Source organism: Salmo salar, chromosome 22 (assembly GCF_965601325.2).
Source record: "Salmo salar chromosome 22, fSalSal1, whole genome shotgun sequence".
NCBI lineage: Eukaryota > Metazoa > Chordata > Actinopteri > Salmoniformes > Salmonidae > Salmo > Salmo salar.
The window spans coordinates 58,313,382-58,331,625 of record NC_138312.1 but is presented as its reverse complement, the minus strand read 5'-3'; the positions used below and the strand labels follow the sequence as shown (position 1 = coordinate 58,331,625).

At 41.5% G+C, this 18,244-nt stretch overlaps 1 protein-coding gene across 1 annotated transcript in view; it reads left to right on the top strand.

Annotated features, from left to right (window-relative positions):
- grm7 (glutamate metabotropic receptor 7) overlaps nt 1-18,244 on the top strand; it is a 358,641-nt gene that overhangs the window by 207,283 nt on the left and 133,114 nt on the right. Inside the window, exon 6 of the mRNA XM_045705724.2 lies at nt 17,260-17,460. Coding sequence (XP_045561680.1) covers nt 17,260-17,460 — 201 coding nt within the window. The remainder of the gene's footprint in view (nt 1-17,259; nt 17,461-18,244) is intronic.

The window sequence follows — 18,244 nt, the reverse complement described above, 5'->3', positions numbered from 1 at the left end:
CGTTCAAACATGTCAAACGTTGTATAACATAAATCTTCAGGGCCTTTTTCAACAAGAGAGACAATAAGATTCAAGGAGGATGATTGCATTGTCTTTCAAAAGGTTTCGAAAGGGGAGGGAAGCCAGGGCCGCCGGCGTCATAATGGTGATGGCCCTACTCATGTGATCAATTTCAACAGCGTCTCATTCATTCAGTTTTAACAGTAGGAGACTCAAACCACTTTGTAAAGACTGGGGACATCTAGTGGAAGCAATAGGAAGTGCTCAATGAACCATAGCTCACGGTGTGATTAATAGGCAACGTGATGAAGTTGAGTTAGCAATTCAGAATTCCACTTCCTGTTTCGATCTGTCTCGGGGTTTTGACTGCCATATGAGTTCTGTTATACTCACAGACACCATTCAAACAGTTTTAGAAACTTTAGGGTGTTTTCTATCCACAAGTATTAATTATATGCATATCCTAGCTTCTGAGTTTGAGTAGTAGGCCGTTTAACCTCTCTGGGCTAGGCGGGACGAATTCGTCCCACCTACGCAACAGCCAGTTGAATCCCGTGGCGCGATTTTCAAATACCTTAGAAATGCTATTACTTCAATTTCTCAAACATATGACTATTTTACAGCATTTTAAAGACAAGACTCTCGCTAATCTAACCACACTGTCCGATTTCAAAAAGGCTTTACAACGAAAGCAAAACATTACATTATGTCAGCAGAGTACCCAGCCAGAAATAATCAGACACCCATTTTTCAAGCTAGCATATAATGTCACATAAACCCAGAAGACAGCTAAATGCAGCACTAACCTTTGATGATCTTCATCAGATGACAATCCTAGGACATTATGTTATACAATACATGCATGTTTTGTTCAATCAAGTTCATATTTATATCAAAAAACAGCTTTTTACATTAGCATGTGACGTTCAGAACTAGCATACCCCCCGCAAACTTCCAGCGAATTTACTAACAATTTACTAAATTACTCACGATAAACGTTCACAAAAAACATAACAATCATTTTAAGAATTATAGATACAGAACTCCTTTGTGCAATCGAGGTGTCCGATTTTAAAATAGCTTTTCGGTGAAAGCACATTTTGCAATATTCTCAGTAGATAGCCCAGCCATCACGGCTAGCCATTTAGACACCGACCAAGTTTAGCCCTGACCAAAGTCAGATTTACTATTACAAAATTTTGATTACCTTTGTTGTCTTCGTCAGAATGCACTCCCAGGACTGCTACTTCAATAACAAATGTTGGTTTGGTCCAAAATAATCCATCGTTATATCCAAATAGCGGCGTTTTGTTCGTGCGTTCCAGACACTATCCGAAATGGTAAATCAGGGTTACGAGCATGGCGCAATTCGTGACAAAAAAATTCGAAATATTCCATTACCGTACTTCGAAGCATGTCAACCGCTGTTTAAAATCCATTTTTATGCCATTTTTCTCGTAAAAAAGCGCTAATATTCCGACCGGGAATCTCCGTTTAGGTAAACAGAGGAAAGAAATCAAAGCTTTCGGTCGACGCGGGCACGAGCCTGAGTCTCACAGTACTGTAACCAGCCACTACCCAAACGCGCTACTTTTTTTCAGCCAGAGCCTGCAAAGCCACGATTCAGCTTTTTACCACCTTCTGAGAGCCTATGGCAGCCGTAGGAAGTGTCATGTAACAGCAGAGATCCTTTGTAATGGATAGAGATGGCAAAGAAGGCCAAGAAATGGTCAGACAGGGTACTTCCTGTACAGAATCTTCTCAGGTTTTGACCTGCCATCTGAGTTCTGTTATACTCACAGACACCATTCAAACAGTTTTAGAAACTTTGGAGTGTTTTCTATCCAAAGCCAATAATTACATGCATATTCTAGTTACTGGGCAGGAGTAGTAACCAGATTAAATCGGGTACGTTTTTTATCCAGCCGTGTCAATACTGCCCCCTAGCCCTAACAGGTTAAAATGGGCACGCATTTTTTTCAAAATGCGCTGTGGCGCCCCCTATCCTAGGCGACCGTCAAGAGGTTAACTTGGGTGAAACGTTTCAGGTAGCCTTCCACAAGCTTCCCACAATAAGTTGGGTGAATTTTGGCCCATTCCTCCTGACAGAGCTGGTGTAACTGAGTCAGGTTTGTTGACCTCCTTGCTTGAACATGCTTTTTCAGTTCTGCCCACAAATTTTATATAGGGTTGAGGTCAGGACTTTGTGATGGCCACTCCAATACCTTGACTTTGTTGTCCTTAAGCCACTTTGCCACAACTTTGGAAGTATGCTTGGGGTCATTGTCCATTTGGAAGACCCATTTGCGACCAAGCTTTAAATTCCTGACTGATGTTTTGAGATGTTCCTTCAATATATCCACATAATTTTCCATCCTGATGATGCCATCTATTTTGTGAAGTGCACCAGTACCTCCTGTAGCAAAGCACCCCCACAACATGATGCTGCCACCCCTGTGCTTCACGTTGAGATGGTGTTCTTCGGCTTGCAAGCATCCCCCTTTTTCCTCCAAACATAACGATGGTTGTTATTTTTGTTTCATCAGACCAGAGGACATTTCTCCAAAAGGTACGATCTTTGTCCCCATGTGCAGTTGCAAACCGTAGTCTGGCTTTTTTATGGTGGTTTTGGAGCAGTGGCTTCTTCCTTGCTGAGCAGCCTTTCAGGTTATGTTGATATAGGACTTGTTTTACTGTGGATATAGATACTTTTGTACCTGTTTCTCCAGCATGTTCACAAGGTCCTTTGCTGTTGTTCTTGGATTGATTTGCACTTTTCGCACCAAAGTACGTTCAACCTCTAGGAGACAGAACGTGTCTCCTTCCTGAGTGTTATAACGGCTGTGTGGTCCCATGGTGTATATACTTGCGTACTATTGTTTGTACAGATGAACGTGGTACCTTCAGTCGTTTGGAAATTGCTCCCAAGGATGAACCAGACTTGTGGAGGTCTACAATTTTTTTTCTGAGGTCTTGGCTGATTTCTTTTGATTTTCCCATGATGTCAAGTAAAAAGGCACTGAGTTTGAAGGTAGGCCTTGAAATACATCCACAGGTACACCTCCAATTGACTCAAATTATGTCAATTAGCCTATCAGAAGCTTCTAAAGCCATGACATCATTTTCTGGAATTTTCCAAGCTGTTGAAAAGGAACAGTCAACTTAGTGTATGTAAACTTCTGACCCATTGGAATTGTGATACAGTGAATTATAAGTGAAATAATCTGCTGTTAACAATTTTTGGAAAAAGTACTTGTGTCATTCACAAAGTAGATGTCCTGACCAACCTGCCAAAACTATAGTTTGTTAACAAGAAATTTGTGGAGTGGTTGAAAAACGAGTTTTAATAACTCCAACTTCTGACTTTAACTGTATATTCTTTCTAAATATAGTATAATCAAATGATACAACCATTAACTATAAGATTTCACCTTCCTTGGAACTGTAAAATAAATATTCGTATGTTTAGTGTTAGAGAAAATCTGCATATTTTCTAAAGGTCTCTCTTGATCAAAACATCTGTCCCATCATTGTGAATGTCTCACAGAGCTCAAGCTTGGCTTCCTGAACTTGTTAGGAATGCACCTTTCATCTCATACTAATCTTGTCCATCTATGACAAACAAAAATAGTTTTTTTTGGTTTAAAATCTATGAAATATTTTAGATTAATGGCCATAATTCAATCTCTGCATGTGCTATAGTGATGAAACCACTCTCTCCTGTTACTCTACGATGTAAAGATTGCAGAAACGTGCTTTGTCAGTGGCTGTGAGGTAGGGTTCAGTCTAGAGTTGATAGACAGTCGTAAGAGTGAATGAAATGGTAAGAGGGACATCCCAGCTTCAAGTGGTTTCAAATGTCTCTTCCTACGTAACACAGGCTCAAAAAATGATATACTACTATGTCCGTGAGAACCAGGGCTATCAGTCAATGCGGTGTCCACATATCGATTTACATGCAAATTAGCAAAAATGTACCGGTTTTAGGCCAGATTGTTCTTCAAGCTGTTGAAACGTTCATACTGTAGATGACCAGCAAGGTCAAATCATAATCAGTAGTTATAGGGAGGGGGGGAGGACTATACTTATAGGGAGGGGGGGGGGACTATACTTATAGGGAGGGGGGGGACTATACTCACCCACTTTTGCAAAACACAGCCCCCACACCACCAAAGGGATATCAACAGGTCACTAATTTACTGCCCTGAGACAAGGCCGAGTATAGTCCACGAAGATCTCCCCCGCTGCACGAGCGGAGGACAGGAATGATGGAAGAGCGTGAGAGAACCAGTGACTCAGCCCTTGTAATAGGGTCAGAGATAGAGAATCCCAGTGGAGAGAGGGGAGCCGGCCAGGCAGAGACAGCAAGGGAGGTTCGTCACTCCAGTGCCTTGCCATTCACCTTCGCACCCCTGGGCCAGACTACACTCAATCATAAGACCTACTGAAGAGATGAGTCTTCAGTAAAGACTTAAAGGTCAAGACTGAGTCTGCATCTTTCATATGGATCGACAGACTATTTCATAAAAATGGAACTCTATAGGAGAAAGCCCTGCCTCCAGCAGTTTGCTGAGAAATTCTAGGAACAATAAGGAGGTCTGCGTTTTGTGACCATAGCGTACGTGAAGGTATGTACGGCTGGACCAAATCGCAGGATGGGTAGGAGCAAGCCCATGTAATGCTTTGTAGGTTAGCAGTAACACCTTGAAATCATCCCTAGCCTTAGCAGGAAGTCAGTGTAGAGAGGCTAGCACTGGAGTAATATGATCAAATGTTTTGGTTCTAGTCAAGATTCTAGCAGCCGTGTTTAGCACTAGCTGACGTTTATTTAGTGCTTTATCCGGGTAGCCGGAGAGTAGAGCATTACAGTACACTAATCTTGAAGTTACAAAAGCATCATTTTTGGGCAAATTTTTTTTTGCAATGTTTTTCGAAGATGTAAAAAAGCTGCTCTTTAAATGTTTTTAATATGTTCATCCATAAGGGAGGGAGATCAGGGTCCAGAATAACGCTGAGGTCCTTCACACTTTAATTTGAGACGACTGTACAACCATCGAGATCCATTTTCAGATCCGACTGCAGATCACTTATGTTTCTTAGGACCCAGAACCATCTAACATCTCTGTTTTGTCAGAGTTTAACAGTAAGATTTCTTAGTGAGGCAAGTGCACTAATTAACATGAAAACATGATTAATAACAGTCATTTCCTGTTGGTATCCTAATACCTAATCCCCTTAACAAGACACCTCCACTATTACTGCAGAAGCTTCAGTGACTGCTGTACCTTTTTTTTTAAAACACATTACAAGACACAATTACTTGATTAACATGAAAACATGATTAACAACTCCTAGTACAATCTCTAGGTGGGTATACTATTTCCCCATAATAAGACATCTACCTCCAGTGTGAGAGGTGTGAGAGCTTTCAACCAAAACAACCTCAGAGATAGACAGTACTTTTTTTTATATAACAAACAACGTTTTTGGATCTGTACTTAATTCATTGACATTAAAAAATCATTATTCACCATCTCCAAGTCTAGATTTTTAACAATCTCCGGGTACGTAGCCTACTGACCCCCAGTAATACCTAAGCCCCATAATGAGACACCTAGGTAGTACCCTACTGATCCCCATTAATACCTAAGCTCCATAATGAGACACCTAGGTAGTACCCTACTGATCCCCAGTAATACCTAAGCCCCATAATGAGACACCTAGGTAGTACCCTACTGATCCCCATTAATACCTAAGCTCCATAATGAGACACCTAGGTAGTACCCTACTGATCCCCAGTAATATCTAAGCCCCATAATGAGACACCTAGGTAGTACCCTACTGATCCCCAGTAATACCTAAGCTTCATAATGAGACACCTAGGTAGTACCCTACTGATCCCCAGTAATACCTAAGCTTCAGAATGAGACACCTAGGTAGTACCCTACTGATCCCCAGTAATACCTAAGCTTCATAATGAGACACCTAGGTAGTACCCTACTGACCCCCAGTAATACCTAAGCTCCATAATTAAACACCTAGGTAGTACCCTACTGATCCCCAGTAATACCTAAGCTTCATAATGAGACACCTAGGTAGTACCCTACTGATCCCCAGTAATACCTAAGCTTCATAATGAGACACCTAGGTAGTACCCTACTGATCCCCAGTAATACCTAAGGCCCATAATTAAACACCTAGGTAGTACCCTACTGATCCCCAGTAATACCTAAGCTTCAGAATGAGACACCTAGGTAGTACCCTACTGATCCCCAGTAATACCTAAGCTTCATAATGAGACACCTAGGTAGTACCCTACTGATCCCCAGTAATACCTAAGGCCCATAATTAGACACCTAGGTAGTAAACCGCCTGCAGTGTTAGCAGGCTGAGAGGTCAGTGGTAGTGATATGACGGCTGTACCTTCAGAAACTGCTGTATCAAATCAAATCAAATGTATTTATAAAGCCCTTTTTACATCAACAGATGTCACAAAGTGCTGGACAGAAACCCAGCCTAAAACCCCAAACAGCAAGCAATGCAGATGTAGAATCACAGTTGCTAGGAAAAACACAGTAGAAAGGCAGGAACCTAGAAAGAAACTTAAAGAGGAACCAGGCTCTGAGGGGTGGCCAGTCCTCTTCTGGCTGTGTCGGGTAGAGAGGAACCAGGGTCTGAAGGGTGGCCAGTCCTCTTCTGGCTGTGTCGGGTAGAGAGGAACCAGGGTCTGAAGGGTGGCCAGTCCTCTTCTGGCTGTGTCGGGTAGAGAGGAACCAGGGTCTGAAGGGTGGCCAGTCCTCTTCTGTCTGTGTTGGGTAGAGAGGAACCAGGGTCTGAAGGGTGGCCAGTCCTCTTCTGGCTGTGCCGGGTAGAGAGGAACCAGGGTCTGAAGGGTGGCCAGTCCTCTTCTGGCTGTGCCGGGTAGAGAGGAACCAGGGTCTGAAGGGTGGCCAGTCCACCTTCTGGCTGTGCCGGGTAGAGAGGAACCAGGGTCTGAAGGGTGGCCAGTCCTCTTCTGGCTGTGCCGGGTAGAGAGGAACCAGGATCTGAAGGGTGGCCAGTCCTCTTCTGGCTGTGCCGGGTAGAGAGGAACCAGGGTCTGAAGGGTGGCCAGTCCTCTTCTGGCTGTGCCGGGTAGAGAGGAACCAGGGTCTGAAGGGTGGCCAGTCCTTTTCTGGCTGTGCCGGGTAGAGAGGAACCAGGGTCTGAAGGGTGGCCAGTCCTCTTCTGGCTGTGCCGGGTAGAGAGGAACCAGGGTCTGAAGGGTGGCCAGTCCTCTTCTGGCTGTGCCGGGTAGAGAGGAACCAGGATCTGAAGGGTGGCCAGTCCTCTTCTGGCTGTGCCGGGTAGAGAGGAACCAGGGTCTGAAGGGTGGCCGGTCCTCTTCTGGCTGTGCCGGGTAGAGAGGAACCAGGGTCTGAAGGGTGGCCAGTCCTTTTCTGGCTGTGCCGGGTAGAGAGGAACCAGGGTCTGAAGGGTGGCCAGTCCTCTTCTGGCTGTGCCGGGTAGAGAGGAACCATGGTCTGAAGGGTGGCCAGTCCTCTTCTGGCTGTGCCGGGTAGAGAGGAACCAGGGTCTGAAGGGTGGCCAGTCCTCTTCTGGCTATTGCTAATACTCCAAATAAAGCGTAATCTCTTAGAAGTATGTTGAATAACTGTAGTCGTTAATTATGAAACAAGCAAAAAAAATAAAAAACATTTTGATCACCTTGAAATATTCACAACACAGTGTGCAAACAATAACACCACTCAGAAGCATATACGTTGAAATACCTTTTTTTTGGTTTATATGAGACATGATTAACATCTAGCTACATGTAGGTATTCTAAATCTCCACACCACGACTTTTTAATAACTTTATCCCCATGACAAGCCACTTAGACCTCCTTTATGAGATATCAGCAGTAGTGAATGCTGTACTTTTTATATATATATATATATATATATAACATACACATTGATCAGAGTCATAGTTCATTAGCATGAACACATGATTACCAATCTCCAGTTATTACCTATCCGAATATATAATGCGACACCAAGGTTAAAAAAAAGCCACATCCGGTGTGATGGTATGAAAGTGTCACTGTTAGGAGTAGCTCAGATCTCTAACCCTGCTCTGGCTCTGGTTCTCCTCTCCTATCTAGGTGGAACATGCTTTTGTAGTCTAGCCACCTTCGCCTGGAGACAGCCAGGCAGCCAGCTAGGCAGGCAGGCAGGCAGCGAGCTGTGTGAGGCCAATTTGCACACATCAAGGAACAGAGTGGGACGACAGTAGGGGAAGCACATGCTGCTGTTGTAAGGATTACATTATGCTGCAGGGGCAATATGGGTCCTGGGATTCTGATAGGGTAGGAGAGATCAGTCTGGTGTTTCCAGTGTAGGAGGAGAGATCAGAGTCTGGTGTTTCCAGTGAGGGAGGGAACGAGAACAGGGGCTGGTGTTTCCAGTGAGGGAGGGAAAGAGAACAGGGTCTGGTGTTTCCAGTGAGGGAGGGAAAGAGAACAGGGTCTGGTGTTTCCAGTGTAGGTGAGATCAGAGTCTGGTGTTTCCAGTGAGGGAGGGAAAGAGAACAGGGTCTGGTGTTTCCAGTGTAGGTGAGATCAGAGTCTGGTGTTTCCAGTGAGGGAGGGAAAGAGAACAAGGTCTGGTGTTTCCAGTGTAGGAGGAGAGATGAGAGTCTGTTGTTTCCAGTGAGGGAGGGAAAGAGAAGAGGGTCTGGTGTTTCCAGTGAGGGAGGGAAAGAGAACAGGGTCTGGTGTTTCCAGTGAGGGAGGGAAAGAGAACAGGGTCTGGTGTTTCCAGTGAGGGAGGGAAAGAGAACAGGGTCTGATGTTTTCAGTGATGGAGGGGAATTTGGGGTCTGGTGTTTCCAGTGATGGAAGGGAATTTGGGGTCTGGTGTTTCCAGTGATGGAGGGGAATTTGGGGTCTGGTGTTTCCAGTGATGGAAGGGAATTTGGGGTCTGGTGTTTCCAGTGATGGAAGGGAATTTGGGGTCTGGTGTTTCCAGTGATGGAGGGGAATTTGGGGTCTGGTGTTTCCAGTGATGGAGGGGAATTTGGGGTCTGGTGTTTCCAGTGATGGAAGGGAATTTGGGGTCTGGTGTTTCCAGTGATGGAAGGGAATTTGGGGTCTGGTGTTTCCAGTGATGGAGGGCCATTTAGGGTACTGGTGTTTCCAGTGACTGGAAGGGAATTATGGGGTACTGGTGTTTCCTGGCTGAGGGAGGGACAAGAGTACTAGGCTCTGGCTAGCCATTATCCTAGTGCGTATACCGGACTAGCCATTATAATACTACTATACCTGACTATCCATTGTAATACTGCTATACCTGGCTATCCATTATAATACTGCTATACCTGACTAGCCATTATAATACTGCTATACCTGGTTAGCCATTACAATACTACTATACCTAACTAGCCATTACAATACTACTATACCTGGCTAGCCATTATAATACTACTATACCTGACTAGCCATTACAATGCTGCTATACCTGACTAGCCATTACAATACTACTATACCTGACTAGCCATTATAATACTACTATACCTGGCTAGCCATTATAATACTGCTATACCTGGCTAGCCATTATAATACTACTATACCTGGCTAGCCATTACAATACTACTATACCTGACTAGCCATTATAATACTACTATACCTGGCTAGCCATTATAATACTACTATACCTGACTAGCCATTACAATACTACTATACCTGACTAGCCATTATAATACTACTATACCTGACTAGCCATTACAATACTACTATACCTGGCTAGCCATTATAATACTACTATACCTGGCTAGCCATTATAATACTGCTATACCAGACTAGCCATTAAAATACTACTATACCTGACTAGCCATTATAATACTACTATACCTGACTAGCCATTACAATACTACTATACCTGACGAGCCATTACAATACTACTATACCTGACTAGCCATTATAATACTACTATACCTGACTAGCCATTACAATTGTAAGGGGTGCATAACTGGTGGCAGTGAAGTCAGACGCAGGAGAGCAGAACTAGGTAAATAGCTGGAGCAGTTTAATTCCAAAACCAACGGCATAAAGAAATAATCGACATGGGTACAATACCCGACGCGCACCAGTACACATATGCACAAGCACTTGCAAACATCGGACAAGGACATGTGGGGAACAGAAGGTTAAATAAACAACATGTAATTGATGGGATTGAAACCAGGTGTGTGGGAAGACAAGACAAAACAAATGGAAAATGAAAAGTGGATCGGCGATGGCTAGAAGACCGGTGACATCGACCGCCGAACGTCGCCCGAACAAGGAGAGGGACCAACTTCGGAGGAAGTCGTGACAACAATACTACTATACCTGACTAGCCATTATAATGCTGCTATACCTGGTTATCCATTGTAATACCAATCTACCTGGTTATCCATTGTAATACCACTGTACCTGTTTAGCCATTATAACACTACTGTATCAGAGGAATTCTAAGCCTGTTATTTTTCTGTCCTGTCCTACATTAATTAGCAGCCCTCCTCCTCCTCCTCTCTGTTGGATTATTACTTGCTTGGCGTGTTAGCTGCTGGCGCCGCCTCCCTCTTTAACCAGACGTAATGCGATGATTAGGACAGGATTTAATAGGACGGTTCCTTCCTCTCACCGTGTCTCCCTGTTTGTCTAATTTTGGTTGACTGTTTCTTCATCTTCACATTTCTCACCCTGCTATGGAAGCTTATTGCTACAGAACAAACAATTCATATTTTTTTCCCCCCACTTCTTTTTGTCAGCAATATACTTCCGTACATGGCTGACCAACAGTGATAATAGATCTATTATCGCTAACCTTAATCACCCCTACAGTATTTGGTGCTGCTAAACGTTCACACACTGAACGGGGTCAAAAGCAGGGGAGATAGCAGTTACTTCTCTCCTCCTCTCCATATTATCCTGAAACCCAATCCCCACGCAGTACAGTAATGGTTGAGTCTGATTTCCAGTAAACAGTAAAGATGGTACACTGTATAACCATAAGTTGATGGGTTTTTTTTTGCAATTTTTGAGTGTAATTGCTGGATTGAGATATAAAGTGCAGCCAAAAATGTCATGAACCCTAACACAATGTTTGGTGGTTTTACAAGCAGCTAAATACGGCCAGTCACCGCATTTGAGAACACGTTCTGTTACCATGTTCTAAGCAAAGTAGTCATCTAGTACATTGTTTCAGGAAGCTGCCACACAACAACATTCACCTTAGGGCATGTGCATTTCTGTTCACTGTGATAAAAATAAATATCTGTTAGCATGACATTTTTGGCTGCACTTTATATCTCATTCCAGCAATTACACTCAAAAAATGGCAAAACCATCAACTCATACAGTATACCATGTTGACTGTTTACTGAAAATTAAACTCAGCTGTTACTCATGGGGATTGGGTTTCAGGATAATATGGAGAGGAGGAGAGAAGTAACTATCTCCCATGCTTTTGACCCCGTTCAGTGTGTGAACGTTTAGCGGCACCGAATACTGTAGGGGTGATTAGTGTGACATGCTTTCTCCAATCTATCATAGAGCAGGAAATAGAACATCTCTTTAAATGTTACTGGCTGGAACAATCTTCTCTGAGATAAATTCTAAGCTCCCATGATGCACTGTGTTGGGGGGAGAGAGAGAGAGATTCCAATGTCCCTTGTCCAAATGTAAATTAGTTTGTTTGATACGGTACATAATGATAATGTGTCAATGTGTTTGATAGGGTATATCATGATAGTGTCTATATGTATGATAGGGTATATGATGATAATGTATGCATGTGTCTGATAGGGTATATAATGATATTGTCTATGTGTATGATAGGGTATATCATGATAATGTATCTATGTGTTTGATAGGATATACAATGATAATGCATATATGAGTTGAATAGGGTATAATGATAATGTATTTGTGTTTGATAGACATTATATACCCTATATGTTTGATATGGTATATAGTGATAATGTATATATATATATATATGAGTTTGATATGGTAGATAATGTATATGTGTGATAGAGTATATAATGATAATGTTTATATGTGTTTGATAGGGTATATAATTATAATGAGTCAATGTGTTCAAAAGGGTATATAATGATAAGGTTCTAGGTCCCCAAGAACACAGTGGCCTCCATCATTCTTAAATGGAAGAAGTTTGGAACCACCAAGACTCTTCCTAGAGCTGACCGCCCGGCCAAACTGAGCATTCGGGGAAGACGGGCCTTGGTCAGGGAGGTGACCAAGAACCCGATGGTCAATCTGACAAACCTCGAGAGTTCCTCTGTGGAGATAGGAGAATCTTCCAGAAGGACAACCATCTCTGCAGCACTCCACCAATCAGGCCTTTATGGTAGAGTGGCCAGACGGTAGCCACTCCCCAGTAAAAGGCACATGACAGCCCATTTGGAGTTTGCCAAAAGGCACCTATAGGACTCTTAGACCATGAGAAACAAGATTCTCTGGTCTGATGAAACCAAGGTTGAACTCTTTGCCCTAAATGCCAAGCGTCACATCTGGAGGAAACCTGGCACCATCCCTATGGTGAAGCATGGTGGTGGCAGCATCATGCTGTGGGGATGTTCTTCAGCAGCATGGACTGGCAGACTAGTTAGTATCGAGAGAAAGACGAACAGAGCAAAGTACAGAGAGATCCTTGATGAAAACTTGCTCCAGAGCGCTCAGGACCTCAGACTGGGGCGAAGGTTCACCTTCCAATAGGACAAAGACCCTAAGCACACAGCCAAGACAATGCAGTAGTGACTTCGGGACAAGTCTCTGAATGTCCTTGAGTGGGCCAGCCAGAGCCCGGACTTTAACCCAATCAATCATCTTTTGAGGGACCTGAAAATAGCTGTTCAGCAACACTCCCCATCCAACCTGACTGAAATTGAGAGGATCTGCAAAGAAGATTGGGAGAAACTCCCCAAATACAGGTGTGCCAAGCTTGTAGCGTCATGCCCAAGAAGACTCAAGTGTAATCGCTGCCAAAGGTGCATCAACTAAGTACTGAGCAGAGTTTCTGAATACTTAAAAAAAATGGAAATATCACATTTACGTAAGACATTTGCAAAAATGTCTAAAAACCTGTTTTTCCTTTGGGGTATAGTGTGAAGATTGACAAGAGTTTTTTTTAAATCAACTTTAGAATAACGCTGTAACGTAACAAACTGTGGAAAAAGTGAAGGGGTCTGAATACTTTCTGAATGCACTGTATAATGATAATGTCCTGTATATCGCATGTAATGATTATATGTGTATGTCATATGATGATGATACGAGCCACAAAGTACCAATGATATTTTATGGTTGTGGGATTGTGTTTTCTTTAGTGTTCATTTTGTTTTATTATTTATTACGGGAAACACAGTTGCTAATTAAAGTTGGAAGCTCTGTTGGGTATTTGCAAAAGATCAAAAGAAATCTAGAGCAGTAAGACATTGCCATGGAGACATTTGGGTTGCACTGTTGCTACACTACCACGCGCGTGTGTGTGTGTGTGTGTGTGTGTGTGTGTGTGTGTGTGTGTGTGTGTGTGTGTGTGTGTGTGTGTGTGTGTGTGTGTGTGTGTGTGTGTGTGTGTGTGTGTGTGTGTGTGTGTGTGTGTGTGTGTGTGCTGTGTGTGTGTGTGTGTGTGTGTGTGTGTGTGTGTGTGTGTGTGTGTGTGTCAAAACAAAGCCAATGCTGAATACAGATCCAGCCTAGGGCAACCATTTTAACTACTCCAAATCTTTCAGTTATTCCTGACTCTGTTGTTGGTATTATGTCTTTTCAGGGGAATCAAGCATTTCTGCAATGACAGATTCTAGAGCACGTTTGTGAACTTTCACCATCTCAATGTGGCTAATTGTGTCTTCCTCTTTTATTGTTTCCCAAGTTGTCCTATTTATTTAATTTAACATTAAAGTTGATTATTTTATGCTCAGGCTAAAAGTGTTCAAGTAAAAATGTTTCATAATAAGCCAGAGAATAAAAACTAAAAAGTAGTATAAATTAAAACTGATGAAATGAAATGCCACTTTCTTTCAGCTGAATCAGAAATAGTACCAACATATACAGAGGGAAGGAACTTTTCTCTACAGAGTCTTGTAAGATGATGTACTGTACATACTGTAGTTAATTAACACAACAAACTGTTGTTTAGCCAGCTATTTTTCATTTTTCCAAACAGAAGCCCTGTAAATATGTGACAAAATGAAGCAGTAGAAATTAGGATTGGGTCTAAATTGAATAATGACAGTGAAACAGGTAATTCAAATCTTTGAAGAAAGGAGATTAGGATTTTGATGATCAAACACCCATTGTCGTTGTTATTATCACCATATTGTAAACATTATTTTCCTCAATAAGTCTGCTCAATGTTAATTGGTTGTAATGTACTATTTCTCAGGAAAATGTCAATTAAAACTAATAAAAAATTGTCGTGTATTCTCATTGTATGCCAGTGTACACTGGCATGCAACGCATTTGAGATGTGAACATGTCTCTCTGTGTGGTATCATTTAACCCCCTAAGGTTGATGTCTGCGCTCTACTGAAATCAAATTAGCATAATCAAAAAAAATCCCCATTAAAATCCTTCAGTTTAAACTAGAGATATCTGGGTTTTGTTGCATTGGATGCGTCTCAATCACCCCCATCTGCCGATGTAACACTTCCTCATCTGCGGTGAAAGCTGACAGAGCTACAGCGGTGTTTGTCAAACCATGAGACATCCCAAAAATCGATCTTTTCACAAAATTGTCGGTAGCATCGGAACAGTTTGGCCTAAAAATTATTATGACCCCTTTTCTCCGTTTTGCTGTACGACCCACAAGCGTCTTGGGACTTGTTTAAAGTCGGTGCAGCCGATCTGCCAACTTCTGTCTGTAGCATCCGAACAGTTTGGGCTACACACTAGTATGGCCCGTCTGTGTGAAGGTGAGACTGTCACGAACAATATATATGGAGTGACAAAATAAGGGGTTAAATACTAATATTTTCTGATCTGTCTTATATCTCTCAGATATAAGACAGGCACTTCAGAACAAACTTCCTTCAGAATTTTTTGGGGCGGGGACTATCTGTTGCTCCATGTAGTGAATATCTTATTCAATGCATTTGTCTGGGCTAATAGCAGTCAAGGCCAAAAACAATAACTCATCAAATAATTAAAAAAATAAAAAATGATACTATGCCTCAGGACTACCCGGCCTGATGACTCCTGGCTGTCCCCACATGGTCATGCTGCTGCTCCAGTTTCAACTGTTCTGCCTGCAGCTATGGAACCCTGACCTCTTCACCGGACATTTTTGACTTTCTCTCTCTCTCTATCTTTCTCTCTGACACACCTGCTGTCTCGACCTCTGAATGCTTGGCTATGAAAAGCCAAATTACATTTACTCCTGAGGTACTGATCTGTTGCAACCACTGTGATTATTATTTGACCCTGCTGGTTATCTATGAACGTTTGAACATCTTGAAGAACAATCTGGCCTTATTGGCCATCTACTCCTATAATCTCCACCCGGCACAGCCAGAAGAGGACTGGCCACCCCTCAGAGCCTGGTTCCTCTAAGTTTCTACCTAGGTTCCTGCCTTTCTAGGGAGTTTTTCCTAGCCACGGTGCTTCTACATCTGCATTGGTTGCCGTTTGGGGTTTTAGGCTGGGTTTCTGTACAGCACTTTGTGACATCAGCTGATGTAAAAAGGGCTTTATAAATACATTTGATTGATTGATTGATTGATTGAGTAGTACTCCTCTCCCCTGGCTTAGACAGGGCTTATACTCTTATGGGTTAAGGTAAAATGTTTGGTATAGTACCATTGAAGGTAAGAAACACAGTGGTTTTGACTTTTGTTGTAATTCTCCCAAAGTCTCCAAGGTGATGAAATAAATTCAGAGAAGGTAGAGAGCAGATCTTTCCAATTAAATGCAACTGCTCGAGATAAAGCAGCTATTCAAATGTCCAGATAAGCCTATGTGTAATTACATGGGTCCACTTGATCATGTGAACTAATGTGAAGACTTAGTAAAGAGCAGATTAAACAGCATGTATAATCCATGTAACCATCATGTGTTTGTATTATAAATTGTATTTTAATGTTTAAGGACTTGGAAGATTAGTCCAAATGGGGACTAAAAGAGATCCAAATAAAATCAAAATCAAAATCATAATGCAGCCAAACTATCAATTTCTCCAAAATCAGTCTTCTCAAGAAAACATCTGAGTCCGAACGATTTGACCTACAAACTATTATTTCTACTCTATGGAAAGGGGACTCGTACGAACTTGGTAACGTCTATGTGCCAACTTCTGTCTGTAGCGTCTGAACTGTTTGGGCTACAAACTAATGTGACCCCACTGTGGAAAGGGGAGATTATCACGATTTTCTCTTTTTCTCTACGACCCAACAAGTGTCATGGGACCAAAAAAATGAATGGAAAGATGAAGGTAGTTTTGTGCCAACTCCCAATAAATTGTTGAATGTGTAAACATATATATATATATATATATATATATATATATATATATATATATATTTCCTGGGCTTTCTTATATTTCCTAGATATAGGACAAACACTTTAAAATCTTGTTTCGTATTATACATTTTTGACTGTCATTTTTGCCATTTATGAATGTGTTATTCAATGTGTTTCTCTGGGCAATAGTAGTAAAGTTCAAATTCAATATATTATTACAAAAAAAAAATATATATATATATATGATTTTTTGGATACCTAAAGGGGTCCTAAAATTCAAAATCAAATAGCTAAATGATTCATAGTATGAAAACAATTCCATATGTCAGTTTAGAACCCCCCCACCCCCCATATAGTATTTGTTTATATTTACATTGTTTACAAACATTGAACTAAAACAAGCTTATATTTTGGATTCTGATAGAATAAGATTTCAACTAATCTCATCAGGCATTTACAAGTTATATTCTTCATGAATCAATGTGTACACATTATTCATTTATACGGATGTAGCAACTGCAGATTGACCCTTTAATGCAAACGTAAAGTAATGTCCCGTATTTACCCAGTTATTAAGCAGAAGTCGTTTCGTAACATTACATATGTGCTATACTTGGCAGCCGGCACAAATCTGAATTACGTACACAGCACATATAAGAAATGTATTAAGTAAACAAAAACAGTACAAATCAGGAAGTCAGGCAGGATCTATTCCAAAATACATATAGGAATTTTCTTCTCTTTTCATCCACAGGCCAGGAGCGGATCGGGATAGACTCTAAGTATGAACAGGAGGGGAAGGTTCAGTTTGTGATCGATGCGGTGTACGCTATGGCCCATGCTCTTCACAACATGCAGAGAGACCTGTGTCCCGATGTCTCAGGGATCTGTGAAGATATGGACCTAGCTGGGGGCAAGAAACTGCTCAAGTACATCCGCAGTGTCACCTTCAATGGTAAGTATACTAATGCCAACACATCAATCAATCGACCAATCAATCAATTTATAAATGTATCAACCAATTAATCAATCATTCAACAAATCAATCAATATAGTACACTATAACGATGTGATAAGAACCTATTAGCTACACCCTGGTGAAGGTTCTTCAGCCAAAATGTTGGTCAAATGTTTTACCGAAATATTACTCAAATACATCCACAGCTACCAGAGATACGGGTACAACATTCACTTACATTTTTTAAGAATACAAAACAGCAATACCAGACAATGTTTACACTGTAGGAAGTGATGTCATAACATACATTTTCTGGATTGACTGACCTTCATGTCTTAAAGTAATGATGGACTGTCATTTCTCTATGCTTATTTGAGCTTTTCTTGCCATAACATGGACTTGGTCTTTTACCAAATAGGGCTATCTTCTGTATACAACCCCTACCTTGTCACAACACAACTGATTGGCTGAAACACATTAAGAAGGAAGTAAATTCCACAAATTAACTTTTTAATTGAAATGCATTCCAGGTGACTTTGAATTTCTATTTGAAATGTTTTACTTATCTATTGTTTTACTTAACACTTTTTTTTCTTAACTTCTTAAAGCATTGTTGGTTAAGGTCTTGTAAGTAAGCATTTCACTGTAAGGTCTACACCTATTGATTTGATTTGATTTGATACCTCATAAAGCTGGTTGAGAGAATGCCGAGAGTGTGCAAAGCTTTAATTAAGGCAAAGTGTTGCTACTTTGAAGAATCTCAAATATAACATATATTCGT